This window comes from Erythrolamprus reginae, chromosome 1 (genome assembly GCF_031021105.1).
Source record: "Erythrolamprus reginae isolate rEryReg1 chromosome 1, rEryReg1.hap1, whole genome shotgun sequence".
Classification (NCBI taxonomy): Eukaryota; Metazoa; Chordata; class Lepidosauria; order Squamata; family Dipsadidae; genus Erythrolamprus; species Erythrolamprus reginae.
The window spans coordinates 348,469,488-348,496,419 of NC_091950.1; the positions used below are offsets into that span (position 1 = coordinate 348,469,488).

Below are 26,932 nucleotides of genomic sequence, written 5' to 3' on the forward strand. Positions count from 1 at the left end.
GCCAATAAAGAATTCTATTCTATTATAAGATGTCATAATTCCTGCAAATGAGACAAATGGCTACCCATATACAACATGGAATGGCAACCTTTATTTTTAAGGGTCCACTTCTGTGGTGATTTAAAGCAGCCTGGAATTTGTAAACAGATTTTATTAGTTTATAATATAACATACAAAGGAAATAGAAAAGTAAATAGTAGGGAAAATAGGGAAGGGGAAAAAATGAGAGAAAGAAAAAGAGGGGGAAGACATTGACTTCCCTTTGATGCAGGAAAAGAAGGCATTGACATCAAACCTCAGCTTTTTATTTTTACATAATATAAACTAGCCAATGGCGAACCTATGGCCCCTTTTAGCATGTGAACCAAAAAAGATTCATCCCTGAACTACCACTTCTACAATGACAAATCTTATTGGTAAAACCCAAAATTAAAGTCCAGAAGCAGTTTCCCAGTCTACGGAGAGGGGCGGCATACAAATCTAATAATAAATAATTTGTATTTTTTTCTTTGATCATCAAAACAGTCAGTTTATCCATCTCTGCTAACTCCATAAATTTTTGCAGCTGTTCATCCATTGTGGGGACCGAGGTGCCCTTCCATTTCTATGCATAAAATAATCATACTTCCTTCAACCTATATAACATGAAAGTTCCTAATTTTTCCCAGGTCTTTTTTCCATTAAACCCAAAAGAAAAGTGTCTGGTTTCAATTCTTTAAGAATTTTCTGTAATAAGTTATGGAAACATAGAAGATTGATGGCAGAAAAAGACCTCATGGTCCATTTAATCTGCCCTTATACTATTTCCTGTATTTTATCTTAGGATGGATCTATGTTTATCCCAGGCATGTTTAAATTCAGTTACATTGGATTTACCAACCACGTCTGCTGAAAGTTTGTTCCAAGCATCTACTATTCTTTCAGTAAAATAATATTTTCTCACATTGCTTCTGATCTTTCCCCCAACTAACCTCAGATTTTGCCCCCTTGTTCTTGTGTTCACTTTCCTATTAAAAACTCTTCCCTCCTGAACCTTATTTAACCTTTTAACATATTTAAATGTTTCAATCATGTCCCCCCCTTTCCCTTATAAATCCTACTGCAAAATTCCTTTGCTTTATCACACATCCTCCATAAACGATAAAAAGTCTCTGCTTTATATTTATATTTCAAACATTCATTTGAAACAGCATGGAAATGAGTCAGAAATAAATCTGCTCAACTCTCAGAAATGGTTAACTCGGTGTGATCTCAATGGTCTAGAACAGTTTTTGAGTTGGCAGAGTTCTTGTGTGGAAGTACCCATAATGCATGTGTCACATTATGATCTGGATTTCAGATTTTCACTTCCCATAAAGTATACTATAAATCTTCCCCATGGGTACAGTCTGTTGCTTGCTTGCAACTGTATTTCTTTAATTGATAGATGCCTTTGTTCCTGTGAACATTCGTTCTGCTCTAAGTACATAAGGTACTACATAACATACTTGGATGCAATTCACAAGTACGTTTTGCTGAATACAAAGTAAGAAATAAATTGCAAGATTATGAGATTGAATTGCAAGCTGTATAACAATAGAGAAAAGTTGCAGTGGATACGTTCTTTTATTAATATTGATTGTTTCTTCATTGCTTATTTGACCCCTGTGACAATCATTAAGTGTTGTACCTCACGATTCTTGACAAATGTATATTTTCTTTTATGTACACTGAGAGCATATGCACCAAGACAAATTCCTTGTGTGTCCAATCACACTTGGCCAATAAAATTCTATTCTATTCTATTCTTCCACAACTCTGAATTATCAATATTATTATTTGCATTTGTACCTCACTTTTCTTTGTAAAATGACAGATTTATATATATCATTAACTTAGTTATCAGTACAGTGGTACCTCTACTTAAGAACGCCTCTACTTAAGAACTTTTCTAGATAAGAACTGGGTGTTCAAGATTTTTTTGCCTCTTCTTAAGAACCATTTTCTACTTAAGAACCCGAGCCCTGAAAAATTTCCCAGGAAATTTGAGATAAGCCCAAAGGCCCGGTCAATTTCCTGCCATTCCCCCTTTAATCCTAGCCATCTCGGGCTTTTCTGGGCTGCTAGAGGTGCCTTTTGGTGGTGCTTAAGGAGGTTTTGGCAGCCCAGAGCGAAAGAAGCATTTTCCTTTCTCTGGGCACTTGGAGAGGGAATAAACCTCTGTCAGCGCCCGGAAAAAAGAAAAGCTCTGGGCAGCAACTGTCCTCCTCCTCTTCTTCTTCCTCCTCCTCCCACCCAAATGCCAAGCTTTTATTTCTTTCCTAATGGGTTTGCACGCATTATTTGCTTTTACATTGATTCCTATGCAAAAAATTGCTTCTACTTACAAACATTTCTACTTAAGAACCTGGTGACAGAATGAATTAAGCTCCTAAGTAGAGATACCACTGTTTTATCTCCTCTCCCTGGGTTGTTTTAGATGGGTTTTTATTCAAATGCTTGTTTCATAAATTATTTTAAATTTATTAAACATTATTCTAGAGCTGGGTTTTTTTACCTTGGGTGCCATGGATCCTTTTGAGACTCTAATCTCAGTAGTGGGTTGCTACTGGCATGATAGGGAATGGCACACTAGTAGCGGCTGCCACATTGTGCAAGTTGCGTGCGGGTGCTAAAGTGCCAGTCCTGTGGGCACTGCCATCTTTCTTCCATATTTTTGCTTTGTGTGCATGCGCAGAAGCAAAATCTTGCGAGTGGATGCAAGAGCGAGAGAGATTATGGTGATATTTTTTTGCTTCTGCGCATCCCCTGGTGAGATTTCAGCACATTTTTGCTTCCTGGGCATGCACAGAAAATTCCAATTAGGCTCTAATTTTAAAAAATATTTTAAAATAAATACGTAACATAGTATTATGTGCTTCTTTATTCATTAAATCAATAATAAGACCATATAACCTTTTTTAGGATAAAATGATCTTAGATCATGAGATATATCGAAGTTAATAATCATTTTTAGAGTCTAACGCTATAGATCAGTGATGGCAAACTTTTTTTTCTCAGGTGCCGAAAGAGCATGTATGCACACTATTGCGCATGTGTAAGTGCCCACATTCATAATTCAATGCCTGGGGAGGGCAAAAACACCCAGAAGCCCTCTGGAGGTTGGAAATGGCCTGTTTTCCAACTTCTGGTGGGCCCAGTAGGCTCGTGTTTTACCCTCCCCAGGCTCCAAAGGCTTCCCTGGAGCCAGGGAAGGATAAAAACGCCCTCCACCATTCCCCCAGAGGCTCTCTGGAAGCCAAAAAACACCCTCTGATCCTCTGTGCGAGCCAAAAATCAGCTGGCCAGCACACACAAGCACGTTGGACCTGAACTAGGACAATGGCTTGCGTGCCAACAGATGTGGCTCCGTGTGCCACCTCTGGCACCCGTGCCACAGGTTTGCCATCACTGTTATAGTTTATCTTGTTGCTTAAATATATTATTGAAGGAAAAACCAATTTGAGCTAAAAGATAAAGTTGTAATTGTTTTCCCATTTAAGTTCATAAACCCCCAAAAAATCAATCTGTGAACTCTAGCTTCAGAGCCCCTCTTCACTAAAATTAGCTGTGTCTAACTTACCACTTCCTTGCTGAAAAGGTAAAGCAGCCACATCATACCTGTGTGATGGTAGACTTGGATGGTTATTTTAATGCCATTTACTTGCTGATCAAGGTGAATCCTGATTTAAACTGCTTGCTGTTCTGAACCTGGGATGACTTCCAGATTTAAAGTGAACAAATAACATTAGTGATAATGAGATGGAGATGGAGTCTCTAGACTTACATACAGAGAGAAATCTATGTGTAATATCTATCTCCCAGTCCAATTTCTTTGCCAAGAAAACAGAAGCACTATATTCAAAATAAGCTATGCAGTTGGATTGTTGCACTTATAATATTGCTTTTCCCCTCCCCCCAGTGGCCCATATAGAATTCTTTATTGGCCAAGCATGATTGGACACATGAGGAATTTGTCTCTGGATCATCAGCTCTCAGTGTACATAAAAGCAACAACTGAAAAACCATAATCATAAAATATAATTATCATAAATCATAAGATATAACATTCACGTGAAAGTCAGAGGATACTTAATAAGCCATCAATAAATTAATATAATTTATATTCAAGTTTCTTCTCCTTTTTCTCTATTACTGATTTTTAGTTCTCGGGGGTGATAAGAATGGTAATAATATGCATGCCCGGTTTAGCAAAGCCTTAGCATCAGAGTGTGTTAATAATAATATAAGAAATACTAATGATTTGATGGTTATTTTGAAATATCCTTTCTTAGCAAGCAACTAGAAGCCAAGAAGAACCTACGTGCCAAGTTTAAAGTTTGTAGGCTTTACAGTTCTGGAGATGTAACGAGTTAGTGGTATTTGGCTTAAACATAGAAACATAGAAGACTGACGGCAGAAAAAGACCTCATGGTCCATCTAGTCTGCCCTTATACTATTTCCTGTATTTTATCTTACAATGGATATATGTTTATCCCAGGCATGTTTAAATTCAGTTACTGTGGATTTACCAACCACGTCTGCTGGAAGTTTGTTCCAAGGATCTACTACTCTTTCAGTAAAATAATATTTTCTCATGTTGCTTTTGATCTTTCCCCAAACTAACTTCAGATTGTGTCCCCTTGTTCTTGTGTTCACTTTCCTATTAAAAACACTTCCCTCCTGAACCTTATTTAACCCTTTAACATATTTAAATGTTTCGATCATGTCCCCCCTTTTCCTTCTGTCCTCCAGACTACACAGATTGAGTTCATGAAGTCTTTCCTGATAGGTTTTATACTTAAGACCTTCCACCATTCTTGTAGCCCGTCTTTGGACCCATTCAATTTTGTCAATATCTTTTTGTAGGTGAGGTCTCCAGAACGGAACACAGTACTCCAAATGTGGTCTCACCAGCGCTCTATATAAGGGGATCACAATCTCCCTCTTCCTGCTTGTTATACCTCTAGCTATGCAGCCAAGCATCCTACTTGCTTTTCCTACCGCCCGACCACACTGCTCACCCATTTTGAGACTGTCAGAAATCACTACGCCTAAATCCTTCTCTTCTGAAGTTTTTGCTAACACAGAACTGCCAATGCAATACTCAGATTCAGGATTCCTTTTCCCCAAGTGTGTGTGTTTGTGTGTGTGTGTTTTCCTGTCGAATCACCCTGGTATATCCCAGCGGCAGCAGCAGGTTCGTAAGGTGAAAATAGTTCGGAAGAAGAGGCAAAAAAATCTTAAACCCCGGGTTCGTATCTCAAAAAGTTCGTATGATGAGGGGTTCGTAAGACGAGGTACCACTGTACTGCCATAATGTACATTTTTCCAATTCTTTGCTATTTCTATGGGTCAGGCACACATGCACAGAAATACACAGCAGTGTATATCTTCTGTGCTGTTTGCTGGGAGGCAAATTGCTGGCAGGCAGAGGCAGATTTTTTTGCCCTTGTTTTCCTCCCACAAAACTAAAGTGTGTCTTATATTCCGGTGTGTCTTATACTCCAAAAAAAATACGGTATTCCAAGAACATGGACTTTAACAGATATTTCTCAGGCAGATATTTTTACCTAGCCTGGTTTTAATTTACGGTAGCTTATCAAATGATGTTAACACTAAGTAATCAAATAATCAGTATCCTTTGGCACAAATGTGACTTTTAAGTTGATGTAGGTTGCCTATCTAAACAGTGCGTTTTGTTTATTGCCTTGGTGAGGAGTTGTTTGTTTATGAACTATAGAACCTGTATCATAAGTGAGAAACAGTACAAACTAGATTCTCCAAGACAGTGATGGCAAACTTTTTTCTTCTTGCGTGCCAAAAATGGGAGTGTGTGCACTCCCATTTTTGTGTAAACCCTGAAATAAGCGCTTGGCCTTATTGTCGTGCACTCAAAAGTCCGATTTGGGGATGTCTTATTTGAGGGGAAAACAGGGTTCTAATTGGTTTATAAAAACTATTGTGCATGTACGCATGTGTGAAAAACAACACTTTTATATTAAGCTTGATTGTAATAAAATGCTTGTCTTTTATTTAGTGAATTAATTCTTTCTATTCTCAAATTACAAAGTCATCCAGAGAGGCCTCTCTTCCCCGTTTCCCTTTCTCTGCACTCCCAACATTGCCGAATAAACCTTACAAAAAGATATTTTCTCCCTGCTGGCCATACAGAAGTACCATTTTCCTTCTTAAGTGAAAGTGGTTGGAAGTGGGAAATGAGAAGAAAGCAAAGTACCCTACTATTTGTGTGCAATAATATTTTACAAATATGCATGGACCAGAGTCTGCTGGCAAAAAAGGGAAATGGTTGTGGCATTTGCACATCATTTGCAAATGTTTAGAAGCTGACTAAGCATTGATGACTCCAGTTGGCATGGTGTCAAGTTCAGGGGATGGTGTTGTGATAAAGGGAATAAAGCTAAATGGGAGAGCTGTGTGTATGAAACTTGCTGAAAGAGTAGCTGCAGATTTTAGAGTTAGGGAAGCGCAATGATTATTCTGGATTTAACTGGCAGTCCGTGAATGGTAGACTCGGGAAATAATGGGAGTCTGGGACACAGTATTCTGTCCATATCTGCAACTTCCCCATATCAATCTCATTGGCATTTCTCATTACAGTGATACCTTGTCTTACGAATCCCTTTTCGAGATACGAACCCAGGGTTTAAGATTTTTTTGCCTCTTCTTCCGAACTATTTTCACCTTACAAACCCAAGCTGCCACCACTGCCATACCCCGCCTCCGGACCTCTGTTACAAGCCAAAGGCTTCCCTCGCTGGGAAACCCCACCTCCGGATTTCCATTGCCAGCGAAGCACCCGTTTTTGCATTGCTGGGATTCGCCTGAGGCTTCCCTCCATGGAAAACCCCATCTCCGGACTTCCGTGTTTTTGCGATGTTGCAGGGGAATCCCAGCAGTGCAAAAATGGGCGCTTCGCTGGCAACGGAAGTCCGGAGGTGGGGTTTCCCATGGAGGGGAGCCTCAGGGGAATCCCAGCAGCACAAAAACGGGCGCTTCGGCTGGCAAAAGGGGTGAGTTTTGGGCTTGCACGCATTAATCGCTTTTCCATTGATTCCTATGGGAAACATTGTTTTGTCTTACAAACTTTTCACCTTAAGAACCTCGTCCCGGAACCAATTAAGTTCGTAAGATGAGGTATCACTGTATATTATCTTGTTAGACCAGAAATCTCCAGTCTTATATTTCAGTTAAGGAAATCTCTGTTAGATACTGACTTTTTAAAAAAAATGGTGATATTTTGAGAATCAGATTTTGAATTTCAATTTGAATAGAGGGAGTTTGGTGGGACTCTCATGTAAATAGTGCATGTGCACAGGCAAATCCTCACATGTAAATAATACCATTGAATTGAAAATTTACCCATTAATATCACAACCTCTTATTCACCTTGGAGCTGGCTCAGAAAGCTTCAACCATCAGAGGGATATAAAGAGTGCAATGACAATTTGAACATAGATTTAGCCAACCTGGGGGAAGAAAATGATTTTCTTCTTTATCAACAAATACATGATGATGCAGAAAGTTTGCAATTGTGTCAGAGGAAAAGCCATTGGGGAAAAAAATACAAATCTTTGTGAAACCCCAAATTTCAAGGGCAAAAATCCATTCTAACATTAAAATGGGCAAAACAGTCAATACCTCTTTCATTTCTTACTGTTTGTTAGGAGACATTGAGTTGGGTTCCTTGAACTGCATGGGGGAATAACTTGCCAACTCTCCTATCCTTAGTAACATCTCTTAGTTCTTCAAAGGACATTCTACTAATCTCTGTCATCCCACAATCCTGCTTATTGTAAGCCTTTATTCTAGTCCACAGGCTCCGAGCCCAATGTGTTTATCTGCCTGCTTGCTGTTTATCACCTCAAAGCAGCAATCACTCTTATATTTGATCTCCGAGAGCAATCATGGACTTCCCTAAATATGCCCATGTTACACCAACACTCCGCAGTCTGCATTGGTTGCCGATCAGTTTCTGGTCATAATTCAAAGTGTTGGTTATGACCTATAAAGCTCTTCATGGCATCTGACCAGAATATCTCAGGGACCGCCTTCTGCCGCACGAATCCCAGCGACCGGTTAGGTCCCACAGAGTTGGCCTTCTCTGGGTCCCGTCGACTAAACAATGTCGATTGGCAGGACCCAGGGGAAAAGCCTTCCCTGTGGCGGCCCCGGCCCTCTGGAACCAGCTCCCCCAGAGATCAGAATTGTCCCTACCCTTCTTGCCTTTCGTAAGCTCCTTAAAACCCACCTCTGTAGTCAGGCATGGGGGAACTGAGATATCCTTTCCCCCTAGGCCTATACAATTTATACATGGTATGTTTGTGTGTGTGCTTGTTTGGTTTTTAATAAGGGTGTTTTAGTTATTTTAAATATTAGATTTGTTATATGCTGTTTTTATTATTGTTATTAGCCGCCTTGAGTCTATGGAGAGGGGTGGCATACAAATCTAATAAATAAATAAATAAATAAATCTAGGAATGAATGTGGGATTATAAGAGTCCCAATGCCCTTGACATCTCTAAACATGTGGTTTGAAGATCACCATCCCAATTCCCCCACTGTTTCTCAGGTTATTTGTTGTCATAGAAATTCTCCCTGTTTTTCATAATCTTTTCTAAGTTTGTCATTACCTTCCTAAGCTTAATATTTATACTTCCCCAGCATCTTTTCCATCTGTATCTGCTCTTGAGCCAACGAAAACAGAATTAACCAAGCTTAACAAGATAATGACAAACTTAGAAAACATGATAAAAAATTAGAGAGAATTTCTATGGCTACAATCTTCTTCATTTGCATTCATTAGACATAGGCATATCTCCGACTGCTTGTTGGTCTGTGGTTTCCCAGTAACCACTTCCTTCTTCTTGGTGTGTGTGTGTGAGGGGAGGGGTGATGATGTTCTCGCTGTAACATATTTATATAATGTTCACACCCAACCAACAGACTGGTCACACAATAATTAGCCTATAAAACGAATGAATGACAGAACCAAAGGGAAACATAACAGCAAAGTATATCTTCGCTTCACTTTCAACCTTACTCAGAGTCTACAGGGAGAGGTGGCATACAAATCTAATAAATAATAATAATAAATAATTACTCACAAAGGTGATATTACAGGTGCGTCCGGCAATGGCTCTGGCATGATCCTTGCTGGCAATGCTGCAGCAAGAACCAGCCATGCCTGTAGTGTGAGATAGCCAGAGCAGAAGCTATGTAGGATCAGGTTAACAACTCTGGAAGCCTTTTTGGCGATATTGTTGCAGTGGGCTTTAGCACTTAGGTTGTTTGATATAGTATTCCAAGGTCTTTTACTGAGTGTGGGTTGGCTGCGAGAATTTGTTTATTCAGTTCATATGCGAGGTTTGGATTCTTTTTGCCGATGTGGAGGGTAGAGCATTTGTTGGTTGATATTTGAAGTTGCCAGGTGTTAGACCAATCTGAAATAAAGTCAAGGTCTTTTTGGACAGTGAGTGTGTTGTCAGTGGTGTTGAAAAGTTTCACATCGGCAAAAAGCACACAGTTGCTTGCAATATTATCACAGAGGTCATTGATGTATAGGATGAAAAGAGTAGGACCTAGTACGCTGCCTTGGGGAACACTGCTTTTGACAGGGACGGGGGTGGAAATGGCTCTTCCGACAACTTGTTGCCTGTTTGACAGGAATGCAGTAATCCAGTTGTGGAGGAGTCCTGAGATGCCATAGGATTTGAGTTTTAGGAGAAGTTTGTCGTGAACCACTGAGTCGAAGGCTTTGCAGAGTCCAACCAGCTGATCTCGGGGCACAATGGCTCTGGCATGATCCTTGCTGGCAATGCTGCAGCAAGAACCAGCCATGCCTGTTGTGGCCCATCCACATCCTGCGCAGGTGGCGGAGAGCCCAGGCAAACTCTGTCCCCACCATTGTCACTTCTGCCGGGTGCATCCACACAGGGGAACTGCAAAAATCATCCTAGAGGAAGGACAGGACTCACCAGCCTCTCGTATATTTGGAGCAAGGGGGCTCCAGAGAGAGACAGCCCACCCCATCTTCTTTTCTCTCCCTTCAAAAAAACCTCAAAAGGAGGGTTTATGCAAATCTAGGGAGAATTTCATTTCAATTCTCCTGTTTCCAGCAGTCATGGGAAAGGGAGGAACCTTTCCCATCCCACCTTTTATTTGCCCAAATATAACTCTCTTTCCAAAGCTATTCTGGCCTTCTTGATTTGCAGGCTGCAGAGGTACGGCACAATGCATCCTCTGTGTTCACACAAGAGTTTTTCCAAACAGTTTAGAATAGAATACAGAATAGAATAGAATAGAATACAGAATAGAATAGAAAATAGAATAGAACAGAATACTTTATTGGCCAAGTGTGATTGAACACACAAGGAATTGGTCTTGGTGAATATGCTCTCAGTGTACATAAAATAAAAAGAAACATTTATTTATTTATTTATTTATTTATTTATCAGGTTTGTATGCCGCCCCTCTCCGCAGACTCGGGGCGGCTCACAGCAATAATAATACAATGTAAATAAATCTAATATTTAAGTTAATTTAAAACCCCAATTTAGAAACCAATCATACATACTAGCATACCATGCATAAATTTTATAAGCCTAGGGGGAGGGAAAGTACCAATTCCCCCATGCCTGATGACAGAGGTGGGTTTTAAGGAGCTTACGAAAGGCTAGGAGGGTGGGGGCAACTCTGATATCTGGGGGGAGTTGGTTCCAAAGGGTCGGGGCCACCACAGAGAAGGCTCTTCCCCTGGGGCCCACCAAACAACATTGTTTAGTTGATGGGACCCAGAGAAGGCCAACTCTGTGGGACCTAATTGGTCGCTGGGATTCATGCGGCAGAAGGCGGTCCCGGAGATATTTGTTAAGAATCATAAGGTACCACACTTAACCATTGTCATAGGGGTCAAATGAGCAATGTAGAAACAATCAATATTAATAAAAATCTTAAGAAAACAAGCAACAAGTTACAGTCATACAGTCATAACTGGGAGGAAATGGGTGATAGGAATAATGAGAAAAACTAGTAGTAAACTAGTAGTGCAGACGTGGTAAATAGTTTGATATTGTTGAGGGAATTATTTGTTTAGCAGAGTGATGGCATTCTGGAAAAAACTGGTCTTGTGTCTAGTTGTCTTGGTGTGCAGTGCTCTATAGCGATGTTTTGAAGGGTAGGAGTTGAAACAGTTTATGTCCAGGATGCGAGGGGTCAGTAAATATTTTCTTCGCCCTCTTTTTGACTCGTGTAGTATACAGGTCCTCAATGGAAGGCAGGCTGACAGCAATTGTTTTTTCTGCAGTTCTGATTATCCTCTGATATTGCATGCTGTTTAATATTGCATGCTGTTTTTTGGTGGGGGTTTCTGGGGTGGGTGACTGGAAAAACAACGATCTGTGTCTTTTCTGGGCCAGATTTGAATTTGTATGTGTTGCCATAAATAGATAGATTGGGGGGGGGGAGAGGGAGGGAGGGGGAGAGAGAGAGAGCTCCAGGTTTTGGTGGTGGTGGTGGTGATGATAATGATATAGATATATAGATATAGATTAGATGTAGATTATAGATATTGATAGATTATAGATATATAAGGGAAGGAAGGAAGGAGAGAGAGAGAAAGAAAGAAAGAAAGAAAGAAAGAAAGAAAGAAAGAAAGAAAGAAAGAAAGAAAGACTTATGACCACAATTGAAGCCAAAAGTTTGGTTGCTAAGCAAGAGCACCCACCCGGTTACCTGACTATGCAATGCCACCTGAAGTCACACCCAACAGACCTCAAGCCACACACACAAAATAAGCCACACACACAGAACCACTAGGGAAAATTTTCACATTTCATCCCTGCATCCTGTGCATCATAACCTCTTTCTTTATGCAGTGGCTGCCTCAGGGCTACACAAAACAGGCAATCATTGCACTGCAATTAAAAGAGACAAGGTGGTATCATCTAGTGCAGGTAGGGGTGGGCTGGTATCCAAAGGGGGTGGTGGTGGAACACAGTGGGGTAGCAAAAATGGAGCTCCACCCCAGAGCACCCAATTTGCATTGAAAGATGTTGAAAGAAAATGCAGGGCGTCCTGCATAAGCCATGCCCACAATGTGGTAGTAAAAAATTTGGTAGCCCTTCACTGACTTCAGGGATCTCCAACCTTGGTAACTTTAAGCCTGGCAGACTTCAACTCCCAATATTTTGGGAGTTGAAGTCCACCAAGCTTAAAATTGCCAAGTTTGGAGACCCCTGATCCAGTAGGTGTCCACCATGCTATCATTTTGTATCTAAAGCAATGTCTTTCTTTTTTAAAACAACTACAAGTTTGATTGATACAGTTCATATCAGAATTATTTTTCTTTGCATTCTGTTTGCAGTCAACTTAGATACAGAACAATGAAACTATATAAAGCAGGAAGTACTTGCCTGAGTGCTGATGAATGGGGATTCTATTTTACCCCACCCTACTAGTGAGTCATAGAAGAAAGAGTGAGTTAGTTGGAAATAGTTGCTAGAACATTGAGCAAAACTAAGATGAAATCCAACAGATTCAACCTCTATTCTCCAAACTAAACATAATATTTGGTGTTCTTCCCCATCCTACCAGTTCTAGCAGGGTTGTCATGTTCCAGATCTTGTCTGTGAAACAATGTCTTGTAGACCTTTGCCTTCCCCATCTAAGATCCAAATAGTCCTGAGCTTGTTGGTTTTCTTGAAGACCTTAAACACTTGGGTTTTCCATTGAATGCTGAAGTCAAGGTATCAGTAAAAACTGATGTATGGGTTCTATGTTAGAAGATAGTTCCATGTGTGTTATTTTAATTACATGTCACCCTATCAAGCTTTAATTCATTTTTACTTTATGCACACACTCAGAATTATTTGGGCAGCCATACAGATTCTATAGATCTGTGGCAAACCTTGTTTTCCTCGGATGCCGAAAGAGCGTGCTTCTGCGCTATTTATTTTATTTTATTTTTATTTATTTATTTTGTCTAATACATAATGTAGATTTCAGATGATACAATCATAGTAAAATACATCAATAGAAGAATAGAAGGAATGCGTGAGCGCGCAAACTTATAATTCGATGCCTGGGGTGGGCAAAAACAGCTCCCCCCCCCCTCTGGAGGTCAGAAACAGCCTGTTTCCCAACTTCTGGTGGGCCCAGTAGGCTCATGTTTCACCCTCCCCAGGCTCTAACGGCTTCCCTGGAGCCGGGTATGTGTGTTAAAAACACTCTCCCCCCATCCTCCCGGAGGCTCTTTGGAAGCCAAAAACACCCTCCCAGAGCCTCTGTGCGAGCCAAAAATCAGCTGACTGGCACACAGGTGCACATTGGAACTGAGCTAGGGCAACGGCTTGCGTGCCAGCAGATATGGCTCTGTGTGCCACCTGTACCATAGATTCGCCATCACTGGGATAGATAATTTAATATATAAATAAACATGAAGTTGTATTCCATAATCTTAAGATCTGTCTTAAATAAATAAACATGATTTGATTTGATCTGATTTGATTTGATTTGATTTGATTTGATTTGATTTGAATGCCGCCCCTCTCCGCAGACTCGGGACGGCTAACAACAGTAAAAGACAATATAAACAAATCTAATATTAAAAGTAATTTTAAAAACCCCAATTTAAGGAACCAATCATACATACAGACATACCGTGCATAAATTTCATAAGCCTAGGGGGAGGGGAATATCTCAATTCCCCCATGCCTGACGACAGAGGTGGGTTTTAAGAAGCTTACGAAAGGCAAGGAGGGTGGGGGCAACTCTGATATCTGGGGGGAGTTGGTTCCAGAGGGTCGGGGCCGCCACAGAGAAGGCTCTTCCCCTGGGTCCTGCCAATCGACATTGTTTAGTCGACGGGACCCGGAGAAGGCCAACTCTGTGGGACCTAACTGGTCGCTGGGATTCGTGCGGCAGAAGAAGGTCCCGGAGATACATGAAATTATCTTCCATAATCTTAAGGTCTGTAGAAGATAAAGACAAAATTATTTGGAGTTTTTCAGAGGCTTGGTCAAGAAATTACAAGGAAGTAGATTCCATTTGATGTCAGAAGAAACATCCTGATGATCAGAGCTGTTCCACAATAGTATAGAGCAGGGATGTCAAACTCAAGGCCCACACACCAGATCTGGCCTGCAGGTTGTTTAGATCTGGCCCACAGGGCCAGCCTGAAAGTAGCAATGGACTGGCCCACAGTGTCTGTCTCTGCTAGCAAAAGCAGGACATGCCCACACCCTGTTTTTGGTTTGGACAGCCTCCTGCATCACCCTGCTGGCCAAAACAGGTCATTGGGGGGGGGCACACTGCCACCCTGTGCCCTGTTTTGGCAGACATAATGTTGCAGGAGGTATTTATCATCTGTCCTGTCTTCTCCACCCCACCCCACAGCCGCCCCACAGAGGACAACTGCAATGCTGGTCTGGCCCTCAAAGAAACCCAATTTGACACCCCTGCCAGGGGTGGGCTACTGCCCAGATGGGGGGGGGGGAACGCAGTGGGCTAACAAAAATGGAGCTTGACCCCAGAGCACCCAATTTGCACTGAAAGATGTTGAAAGAAAATGCAGGGCATCCTGCATAAGCCATGCCCACAGTGTGGTAGTAAAAATTTTGGTAGCCGTTCACTGCCCTTGGTATAGAGTCTGTCTCAGGAAGTAAGGGACTTCTTTTTTCTGGAGGTCCTTAAACAGAGGCTAGATGGGTTTCTATCTAAATAGAAATAGGTTGCCCCAGTCACTTCGAATCCTTACATTATTTGATTCCAGGAAATGAGTTGTTTCTGAGGTTGAGAAACAGTGTTCTAGAATAACAGCTGTAGAGATTATGGTTGGCTCTTGGTTTGCAATGGAAAAAAGTCTTAAAATCTCCAAGAGCAGATTCCATTGTTAGAAGATCCCTTGTTTACATTTGTTTCTGAGGAAGTTAAACGCAATCTCTGTGTATAGATTTAAATAGCTGCAATTCCACTGTGGCTTATGATTTTATAGGTTAAGAAGCCTGGGTTTCTTCATGTAAAGCAATTTGTACATCTCAGCTGTCTTTCCAGATACAGTACTGCTAATTCTCAGGACCTGTCAACCTAAGCAACTATATTCAGGATTAATGAATGATGGACATTGCAATCCATATCTGGAAAGTAACATGTTATCCATCCAGTGTTGCAATCTGTTCAAATTCTGAAAGAAAACCCCATCACATATGGTGGTGATGATTTATTAAACATATAGGCCACCTGATTTTTAATGACTTTGGATGACTCACAGTAAACATTGTGATAAAGAAATTACAATAACATTTATTCATTCATTTATTTATTTAATTTGACTTCTATGCCGCCCAATCCCAAAGGACTCAGTGCAGCTTACAACAGTGTAAATTTCAAGTAACAATAACAATAAAAAGTCAAGACAAAAAACAAACTAATTTCTAAAACCCAATTAAAACTCAAAAACAATTCTGCAACACACGTACTTGGTCATTCATACCGATTCATAGACATGTTAGTTGATTTACAACAAAGTATCAATACAACAAAAGATCAATACAGTAGATCAAAAGATCAATACAACAAAATAAAATAAAATAAAAGATAGCAAATTCAATGAAGTGAGAGGTCTCGCCCTCCCTTCCAAATATATATTTTTTCTAACACTGAAAATAACTCCCTAAAGTCTATTTGCATATTTCAAAATAGTATTTTAAAGTTTCAGATTTTTCAATAAAGTGCAACATGGTTGTTTGTACTCTGTCAAATGGTTGATATCCTGTGTTAAAAATTGTTTAATTCTGCCAGAAGTTCCTACCAAAGGTATGGCTTCTCTTCTTTCTCTAACTTTAGGCTGCATAGAAATAGAGCAACATTATTTTTAATATTCATACAATATGAATTTGATCGGAATGTCTCTAAACTGAGATTATGGAATATTGCAACAAATGTGATTTGTGCTACAGTATTTGGGTTTTTTAAAAAAAGTTATACTTCACACAACATACTTGGTCAAACCAAGTACCGCATTCACAATACAATTTAGCCTGATATCTTTAAATTCCATACTGCAAATGGTAATTACCTGTTGCACTACTATTGAAAATCCGGCTTGTCAGACGTTACATCTTTTCTATCCTGCTCTAAGGAGTAGAGAGTTGGTCTCTGACAGAAAGCCACTTAAGACTAGAAACACTTGAAATGTGAACTTACAGGCGGCTGTTATGTATAAGTTGGCTTGATAAAATCATTAATGAGGAGATGATAAACAGCCTGGAAAAACCAAGGAAAATCATTGAAACCATTTAAAATTGAAAATTAGAATATTTCGGACATGTGATGCAACACCCATAAAAATACAGCATGCTTCACTTAATGCTCCAGGGAAATATTGAATACAAACAAGGTCCAGGCAGTAGAAGAACTTCATGGCTTCAAAATCTAAGTGACTGGTTTGGACAAAACTCAGCAGCACTTTTTCATGCGGATGTTGATAAAAATAGGATCATCAATATGATCACCAACATCCAATGATATGGCACAAGAAGAAGAAACTACTATAGGGCAATAGTCCAATAGAGAGCAGTTAGCTTACTTGTAAAATCCAGATTTAAATACAGTAATACCTCGTCTTACGAACTTAATTGGTTCCAGGAGAAGGTTCGTAAGGTGAAAAGTTCGTAAGATGAAACAATGTTTCCCATAGGAATCAATGGAAAAGCCAATAATGCGTGCAAGCCCATTAGGAGAATCCAAAATATTAAGGCTTTTAAAAAAAAGCGGTGGCCAGACAAAGCTGAGTGGGGGGAGGGAGTCCCAACGAAAAGAGCCTCTCTTGAGCTCCATGAGTCCCTGCCTCCTGTTTTTGTCCCCCACCCACTCTGCTCATCTCCCCCACACCTTTCTCCTTCCTTGAGCTCCATGAGTCTATTCTTCCTGTTTTTTCCCACCCCACTCTGCTCATCTCCCCTACACCTTTCTCCTTCCTTGAGCTCCATGAGACTTTTCTTCCCGTTTTTGTCCCCCAAACTCTGCCCGTTTTTGCGATCCTGGGATTCCCTTCCTGGGATTTCCCTACAGCATTGCGTTTTTGCGGAAGTCAGGAGGTGGGGTTTCCCATGGAGGGGAGCCTCGGGGGAATCCCAGGATCGCAAAAACTGGTGCTTGGCTTACAACGAAAGTCTGGAGGCGAGGCATCCCAGCGGTGGTAGCAGGTTCGTAAGGTGAAAAAACTTCGTAAGAAGAGGCAAAAAAATTCCAAACCCTGGGTTCGTATCTCGAAAAGTTCGTATGACGAGGGGTTCGTATCACGAGGTACCACTGTACTTAGAACCTTGCAGTAGCAATCCAAAGGCAAGAAAGATGTGCCTTTGCAATAAAGACATAGAGAGTGAAAAAATAATTTTACTCAAAATGGTGTAAACAATACTACTTATTATAGTGATTAGTAATTTTCTATCTTTTTGAATCATCCTAACTTCTACCCCACCAACCACTACATCAGGCATTGCATTATAATTTAAAAAAACATTAAAATCTATATATAATATACTCAAATGTTTGGTATGAAACCAGATTTTAGAGATACCAGTTGACTATTTCAAATTTATTATTCTTGGCTGTTGTGTTTCATGTTTTGGTTTGCCACTTCCATTGAGGAAGTTAAACGCAGTCCCTATGTATAGATTTAAATAGTTGTAATTCCACTGTGGTTTATGGTTTTATAGGTTAAGAAAGAAGCCTGGGTTTCTTTATGTAAAGCAATTTGTACATCCCAGCTGTCTTTCTAGATACTGCTGATTCTCAGGACCTGTCAACCTAAGCAAAAAATATTCAGGATTAATGAATGATAGTCATTGCAATCCACATCTGGAAAGTAACAAGTTACCTTCCGATAGAATCTTCTCATTCAATATCAATGCTGCTCCAAAGAATAGATGCTGAATTGCTAACGAGAATATCTTGCAGGTCATAGAAAACACAGGTGGCCTGGTGGCTCAGCGATTAAGATGGAGATGAGCACACTGCCCCCTAAAGTCTGCAACAATTAGTGAAGTAAAATCCTCAGGGTGAAGGTGAAGCTAGTCAGAACTGGATGTGGAATTTTGAAGAAACATTTCCCAGGTTCTAGCCTCTGTCATGGCTTAATCTCAAGCAACAGCATTCGTCAACTAATTGCCCTGGTTTGATGTCAGTCTTAGATTAAAAGAAAAAAGAATGGTGATGGTCCATTGCAGGGACTTTTGGTTACAAATCAGAATTTAAAGTGAGTTCACAGTAACTAGTATCTAAATTTATAGCAGCACACCACCTTTCTAGATTTCTTAGGCAAAGCTCAAAAAATTAAAGGGAACATTCAATGAACACATCCTAGATCTGAATGAATGAAATATTCTAATTGAATACTTTGTTCGGTACAAAGTTGAATGTGCACCACAGCATGTGAAATTGATTGTCAATCAGTGTTGCTTCCTAAGTGGACAGTTTGATTTCACAGAAGTTTGATTTACTTGGAGTTATATTGTGTTGTTTAAGTATTTCCTTTATTTATTTATTTTTGAGCAGTGTATTTCCCAGCTCCTTTGTTGTGTTGGCCAAAAATCTCCAGAAATACCCTTGTCCCGTAACTGCAGATTTGATTTTTGATCTTTGGTCTAACTCACATATGTCCTTATTTTGGGTTCTAGGAGAACTGCTGAGGCACCAGTTGTCCCTGTCAAGCAGGGTGTATCATGTTTTCTTTTGGAGGAATTGCTGCCAAGCTGGAAAGAGACCGTCTCCGAGCTGAGGGTGTGGGTGAGCACCAGAATTCTGTGAAGCACCTTGGTCAAGATTATGAAACCCTGAAGCAACAATGTTTGGAGAACGGAGTATTATTTGAAGACCCTCTGTTTCCTGCTGTTCCTTCAGTCCTTGGCTTCAAGGAACTGGGCCCTAATTCTAGCAAGACCCGTGGGGTGCATTGGAAGCGCCCATCAGTGAGTATCTGTGTACTGAAGAAAGCTTTAGTAATGGAATAATTTGATATTGTGGTCTGCATTCAAATATAGTAGATTTCATTGTGGCTTACTGAACTAACTCTAATAGATTTGGCAAAAACGCATTTTAGTAGACTTCAGATGCAATAGACATTTTTTTTAAAATCTGGACAGCATCTCAAACTAACTGACAAATTAATTACATCCGAAGTTATTTGGACTAAGCATTAAAGATAGATTGCAATCAATGATATATGTTTGGATTTACAAATTTAACAATCTCTTAAACCATTAAACCCAGGCTTTACTTTAGTTATTTTTATGGTCACTATCTGTGTCCTTATTAGTAACATTTCCTGTTCCTAATTTCAAAACATCTGGATAGTTTATGAAGTGTGGACAGGAGCCAACTTCAAGACTGATTGCAACTCGATGAATAAATTTAACAATCTCTTAAACCATTAAACCCAGGCTTTACTTTAGTTATTTTTATGGTCTCTATCTATGTCCTTATTAGTAACATTTCCTGTTCCTAATTTCAAAACATCTGGGCAGTTTATGAAGTGTGGACAGGAGCCAACTTCAAGATTGATTACAAGCAGTGTTCCCTCAAATTTTTTTGGGGGGTAGGCAGAAAAGTATAGTGTCTGAGCAGCAGTCCCTTTGGGACTGGGCGGCACAGAAATAATAAATAAATAAATAAATAAATAAATAAATAAATAAACAAACAAACAAACAAAGAAATAAAAAACCCACCCTGTTTTGCCTCAGAGAATTTCAAAATAAAAGAAACAAATAAAAAACCCACCCTGTTTTGCCTCAGAGAATTTCAAAATAAAATACTGTACTGTGTGTCTATAACAGTGAGCTCATTATAGGGCAACTCTATCAATATCAAAATGCCACTTAAATAGTTGAGCTAGTTTCAAACTAGATTTTGATTTTCTTTCTCTCTTCCTTACTCCCATTATTTTTCTTTCTCTTTTCCTTCCTCTCTTTTTTCTGTTTCTCTCTCTTCCTCTCTTCCTCTCTCTCTCCTTCCCTCTCATTCTTTCCCTCTCGGCTTCTGGGCAGGTTTGGAAAACTCTGAGTTGATGATGATTTTTAAGTGAGCGATTGCTCACTGCTCAGCTTAGAGGGAACTATGATTACAAGTGGATGAATGTATTGTATTAAGTCTTGACTCAAACAACTGTGCATTGTTAAGTATTCTCCTGTGCACTGCTTGGAGAGTCCATGCATGGGTTATCTTCTCATCTGATTGGCCAGGGACTGACTTGTAATTTGTTTGACCACGCATCTTCGTCCAGCCAAGCTCCAATTTGTTCAACTCAGACGGACTAGTGGGACACAGATTGAGTTGCTCCTGATAACTTCAGTAATTGTGGCAATTAATTGAATTAAATTCGGATTTGGTTTGACTTCAATTGGAAAACTTAAAAAAAAAAGAAAAATGCAATTTGGTTTGGAAGTGACAGGGGCAGTAAGTACAAAGCCCTTCCCTTCAGACTGTCCTCTGCCCCAAAGGTTTTCATAAAGCTCCTGGACATCATAGCAGCACACCTTTGCAGGAGGCCCATCCATCTGCAGTGTTACCTGGACAACGTGTTAATTCATGGGTTGTCCTCAATACAGGCGGAGACGAATTTCAGTTTCACTGCCCAGACCCTACAAGAACATGGGTTCTCCGTAAATTGGGAGAAAAGCCATTGTACCCCATCCACAAGGCTGACCCATTTGGGAGCAGTAATCGACACTTGATCTTTCCTAGTCTTTTGCATGATTACAGGGACAGTATAAGGCAGTGTTTCCCAACCTTGGCGACTTGGAGGTATCTGGACTTCAACTCCCAGAATTCCCCAGCCAGCATTTGCTGGCTGGGGAATTCTGGGAGTTGAAGTCCAAATATCTTCAATTTGTCAAGGTTGGGAAACACTAGTATAAGGAACATAATACACCAGGTGCGATCCTTTCCACTCCTTGTGAAAGTCCCCAACACTTTTGAATGGCCTTTTCCTGACAATCCTCTCCAGGCTGCGGTCATCCCTGCGGCTTGTGCACCTTTTTCTTCCACACTTGTCCCTTCCACATAACTTTCTATTAATGTGCTTTGATACAGCACTTTGGGAGCATCCAACTTCCTTTGCAATGACCTTTTGAGGCTTTCTCTCCTTATGGAGGGTGAGAATGATGGTTTTCTGCACAACTGTCAGGTCAGCAGTTTTGCCCATCATTGTGATTCCTACTGAAGCAGACTGAGAGACCATTTAAAAGCTCAGAAACCCTTTGCAGGTTTTATGTCTTAATTATATGATTTGATTAGGGTGGGACACTTTGAGCATGGAATATTGCACCTTTTCACAATATTTTAATTTTCTGAGATTGTGGGATTTGAGGTTTTCATTAGTTGTACCCCATAATCATCACAATTATGACAAATCAATGCTTGAACTATCTTGCTTTGTATGTAATGAGTCTCTCTCTCTCTGTCATATACAGTATTAGTTTCACTTTTAAGTTGCATTACTGAAATAAATGAACTTTTGCACGATATTCTAATTTTTCAAGTTTCACCTGTAAAGCAGGGACTGTTTGCAGAGCTTTGGAATAAAACTCACAAAGTCACACAATGCCATGTAAGGAAGGTGGTTATAGGATCTTAGTGGGTGTGAGTTGTTCTGGCTATAAAAGACAATAGAACTGTTTGATTAAATAAAGCATTATGCTGAGTCTCATAAAAGAGGAAAAGGAGAACATGCATTTGCAAATGTACAAAAGAATTAGTGGGTCTTAGAAAGTCGGACTTACTATTACTAAGCAATATAAAGGAAAATAGAGAAGAATGACTAGAGAGTAACTTTAGCCTTGCTCAGAAATCCATTTACCTGATTTTTTTAGCCACATTGCATGCATATTGTATTTCATGTTTCCCCTTGTGTTTGTATGAGAACAATGAGGAAACCTCCTTCATAATATATCTTTTGACAGGAAATTGTAGATGACCCTCAGTTTATTGTCGGAGGTGCAACAAGGACAGATATCTGCCAGGGGGCTTTGGGTGAGTATTGTATAGTTAATTACATAACAAATGGTAAGCTGATGGTTACATAAGCATTAATCAGAGATGCTGGAATATTTTGCCAGTTCTTGTTTCTTATTTAAGTTCTGCCTTCCCTCACAAAATATCCTTATATCTAATAATATTTCCCATCTTAATAATGTTTGGATGTGCTTCCATCATTGAAAGCCAAAGTGGTATCTTCAAATAATGTTGTTCTCTAATTTTTCCCATGTTAATATTAAGGTGACTTATATAATATCTTTGAAAATAACCATGTATCTTATTTTTCCCATACCATAAAAAGGCATGACAACCCAATTGCTAATCGTGTCCCTCCAATGTCAATAACTTTTCATTTCTCAATACAATCCATTCTTTCATCCATGTCAACATTGCTGCCTGATAATATAATCCAAAATTCGGTAATCCAAAGCCTTCTCTAAACTCTCAAACATCTTGAAACCATTGATGTGGACAATAAAGGCCTTTATTATATTAGCAAATAGAGTAGTACATTTTTAGTGCAATGCATATTCTATGGACCGTGCTATTAAAAGCCCAAAAGATAACAAGAAAACTTTTAAACTATTTGCATCAAGTTATGTTACAAAGTTTGTGTGAGTTTTAAGGCTTAGTCTTTCAAGTTACCAATTTCACCATACAAATTAGGACTGGAATTCAGGGAGGGGGGGGAGTATAGATATAGTTCTGTAGGCTACAGAGCAAACCAAGCAGAAGAATTAAGAAGCTTAACCCTGCTCTGACTTCTAAATCTGTATTGAATATACTGTATTTAAAAATACAGCATCCCTTAGAGCTACAAAATTCAAAATTAAGAGGATTAGTTTTATTAAGCTGGAGATTTCGAGAATACTTATTTCTGTAGTGAGAGTGCCATTAGGAGTCTCCGTGCATTATGTACATTATTCTTCAAGGTAGATCAATATCTCTTTGCTGCTTTAACTCTTTGTAGATTACATTTGAAAGTTCTATATCTGTGAAAAATGGAATTCGATATTTTAAATACTTTGTTTCCAAAGCAAATGTTTGGTTTAGGCCATCATTAAATTATAAACAGGGATTGAAATGGCATTGCAGTAAAAATACAATCTGGCAGAGTGTTTTTTGGATGCATTTGTCCATATTTCTTGACACGCGAATCATGTTATGAATCATGATGGATGGAAGGGAATCAGTAATAGTCATTTTTTTGATAAATTGAAGAGGATCGGAAGGAATTGTGACATATGATTTCCAAAAATGTCTTTCTGAAGTACAGTATCTCAAAGGTCCGAAGCATCCTTTCCTGGAGCACAGCATGATAGAACCCCTAAAGCAAACGAAAACAAACTGTGTCGGTCATAGATTTTAAAATAGATTTTCCTTGTCCTTTCTCGTCAACCATTCTCTGCTCCAGTTCTTGCATTTGTTACAAAAATATCCAAGATTAGTTTCAGATAAAAGGACAAATTTATTACAAACATTGCAGATTATTGTCGCAGACGCCTGCAAATCATCTTACAATACCACCCATGGAAAGGCTTTTTCCTTCTCATCTCTCAGGCTTTTAGATTAACCAAGTAAAAACTCTTGATTTAGAGGAACAAACAGAGATTCCTCTTAAACTCTCTAAGGCAAACTAGCTCTCCCTGTTAATTGACTTGGTGAGCTCACTCCCTTAAACCGGCTGCCTTATAAGGTGTTTTGTGATAGAAAATGTTAACTTTCCCCCCTTCCTAAACAAGGCAGCTTAAGGGGAATACTTTGCTATGAAAAGGAATATCAGATCTGTTTAAACAGTGGCAAACATTGTTTATAATGATATAGATGAGCCTGGAGTTTGCAAACTCCCATTTTTCTCCTGCTACTTGTAAATCATTTGGGCTCCTGGTTATGTCTGAAAGTAGAAAAAACAATTAGAGAAATGATCTAGAATTATAAATCACAGCTTGGTGTCATCTTTCTCTAAGCAATAGTTAAGAATAATCCATTTTTCCATATTCAAGAATAGAGTCACTAGATCCAGTTGAAGGGGTTAGAAAAAATTCTCAGTGTCTTTTTCATGATAACTTAAACTGCAACCGAAACAGAGAAAACTGATGCTGAAGGATCTAAATCCCTGGTATCCAACATGGGGCCCACACCCCACAGGGAGGCAATTTGGGGCAATTGGAACCTTGTGGTTGGGCGGTAGGAGTGGTCGGGCAGTAGGAAAAGCAAGTAGGATGCTTGGCTGCATAGCTAGAGGTGTAACAAGCAGGAAAAGGGAGATTGTGATCCCTCTATATAGAGTGCTGGTGAGACCACATTTGGAATACTGTGTTCAGTTCTGGAGACCTCACCTACAAAAAGATATTGACAAAATTGAACGGGTCCAAAGACGGGCTACAAGAATGGTGGAAGGTCTTAAGCATAAAACGTATCAGGAAAGACTTAACGAACTCAATCTGTATAGTCTGGAGCAGTGATTTTCAACCTTTTTTGAGCCGCGGCACACTTTTTACATTTACAAGATCCTGGGGCACACCACCAACCAAAATGACACAAAAAGACAGTAAATATTATTTATTTATTTATTTATTTATTCAATTTTTATGCCCCCTTCTCCTTAGACTCAGGGCGGCTTACAACATGTTAGCAATAGCATTTTTTAACAGAGCCAGTATATTGCCCCCACAATCTGGGTCCTCATTTTACCCACCTCGGAAGGATGGAAGGCTGAGTCAACCTGGAGCTGGGGATGAGATTTTAACTGCTGACCTTCAGATCTACAGTATTTCTACATGTATTTATACATAGAACATACAATCCCATGTAACATCCCCTTATAAATACAGTCAATCATCAATCATCCCTCCTCAAATTTATACTACTGTCTCATTTCTGTCTCTCCCCCCGCCCCTTATATGTCTGTGTGTACTCAAACCATTTCCAAAACCAGGTGAGGGCTGGGGTTTTATTCTCTTTTATTCTTTTCAAAAACAGGTGAGGGCTGGGGTTTTTTTATTATTATTTGGGTGCTTTTTACCATGCTTCGAGAATCACCTCTCTCTCTCTCTCTTGTTTCTCTCTCCTCTCATTCTCTGCCTCAATAATTTTCTCATTTCTCCTCTCCTTTTTGTTCTCATTTCTCTCTCTCTCCTTTCCTCTTCCTATCTGTCTCTCTTGCTTTCTTTTTTTCTCTCTCTCTTGCTTTCTTTCAGTATCTCTTGCTATCTCTCTTTTTCTCTCTTGCTTTTCTTCTCTCATGCTTTTTCTTGTTCTTTCTCTCTCTCTGTTGCTCTCTCTCATTCTCTTATTTTCTCTCTCTCTCTTTTATTTCTCTCTCTCTTAGTCTCTCTCTCTCTCTTGTTCTCTCTTATTTTCTTTCTCTCTCTTGTTCTTTCTCTCTCTCTCATGCTTTCTCTCTCTTGTTCTTTCTCACTCTCTCTCTCTCTCTGTTGCTCTCTCTCGTTCTCTCTCTTCCTTTCTTCTCTGTGAAGGCCAGCGAAGGTTTCCCTTAGTTTGAATGTTCCGAGCAAGCAGCCCCTTTACTGACAGCCCGGGACGGGACTGTGAGAGGGGTGGGCGTTCCCACAGCGCTTGGAGCGGCTAGCGGCCGGATCGCCAGCGCCGCTGCAGCCACCACTGTGGAAGAAAAAAGCCCCAAAAAAGCCGGAGAGAAGGAAGGATCAGGCAAGCGGGGACAGCCACAAGTGGAAGCCTCAGCCCTGGAGCCCCCTCGCGCCCATGGCTTCTCGTCGATGCCTCTGCCTGCCAGATCCGCGGGAGTGCTAATAGCGGCGGCGGCGGGAATAGCGCGGGGGGCTCCTGCAAGTGGAAGCCTCAGCCCTGGAGCCCCCTCGCGCCCATGGCTTCTCATCGATGTCTCTGCCTGCCCGATTTGCGGGAGTGCTAATAGCGGCGGCGGCGGGAATAGCGGAGGGGCTCCTGCCCGCCGCCGCTATTAGCACTCCCGCGGATCGGGCAGGCAGAGACATCGACGAGAAGCCATGGGCGTGAGGGGGCTCCAGGGCTGAGGCTTCCACTTGCAGGAGCCCCCCCCCCGCTATTCCCGCCACCGCCGCTATTAGCACTCCCGCGGATCGGGCAGGCAGAGACATCGACGAGAAGCCATGGGCGCGAGGGGGCTCCAGGGCTGAGGCTTCCACTTGCAGGAGCCCCCCCCCGCTATTCCCGCCACCGCCGCTATTAGCACTCCCGCGGATCGGGCAGGCAGAGGCATCGACGAGAAGCCATGGGCGCGAGGGGGCTCCAGGGCTGAGGCTTCCACTTGCAGGAGCCCCCCCCCGCTATTCCCGCCACCGCCGCTATTAGCACTCCCGATGCCACAAGTGAAAGCCTCAGCCGCTGCTATTGCCATCCCACCGAGTCCCAAGCTCACCTGCTGCAAAGAAGGCACGAAGAAGAAAGGCGCGAAAATGAAGGTGTGAAGAAGCAAGCCGGGACACTCAACTTCCGGTTTGGAAGCGGAACTTCACGGCACACCTGACCTTGTCTCGCGGCACACCAGTGTGCCGCGGCACAGCGGTTGGGAAACGCTGGTCTGGAGGACAGAAGGAAAAGGGAGGACATGATTGAAACATTTAAATATGTTAAAGGGTTAAATAAGGTGCAGGAGGGAAGTGTTTTTAATAGGAAAGTGAGCACAAGAACAAGGGGACACAATCTGAAGTTAGTTGGGGGAAAGATCAAAAGCAACATGAGAAAATATTATTCTACTGAAAGAGTAGTAGATCCTTGGAACAAACTTCCAGCAGACGTGGTTGGTAAATCCCTAGTAACTGAATTTAAACATGCCTGGGATGCCTGGGATATATTCATCCTAAGATAAAATACAAAAAATAGTATAATGGCAGACTCG

The 26,932-nt window shown here is 40.6% G+C and overlaps 1 protein-coding gene across 2 annotated transcripts in view; it reads left to right on the forward strand.

The window, feature by feature from the left end:
- CAPN11 (calpain 11) overlaps window positions 1-26,932 on the forward strand; it is a 65,947-nt gene that overhangs the window by 3,245 nt on the left and 35,770 nt on the right. For both annotated transcript variants that reach the window (XM_070734222.1, XM_070734223.1), the window contains exons 2-3: window positions 18,717-19,007; window positions 21,996-22,065. In XM_070734222.1, the coding sequence (XP_070590323.1) occupies window positions 18,762-19,007; window positions 21,996-22,065 (316 nt within the window). In that variant the 5' untranslated portion in view covers window positions 18,717-18,761. The remainder of the gene's footprint in view (window positions 1-18,716; window positions 19,008-21,995; window positions 22,066-26,932) is intronic.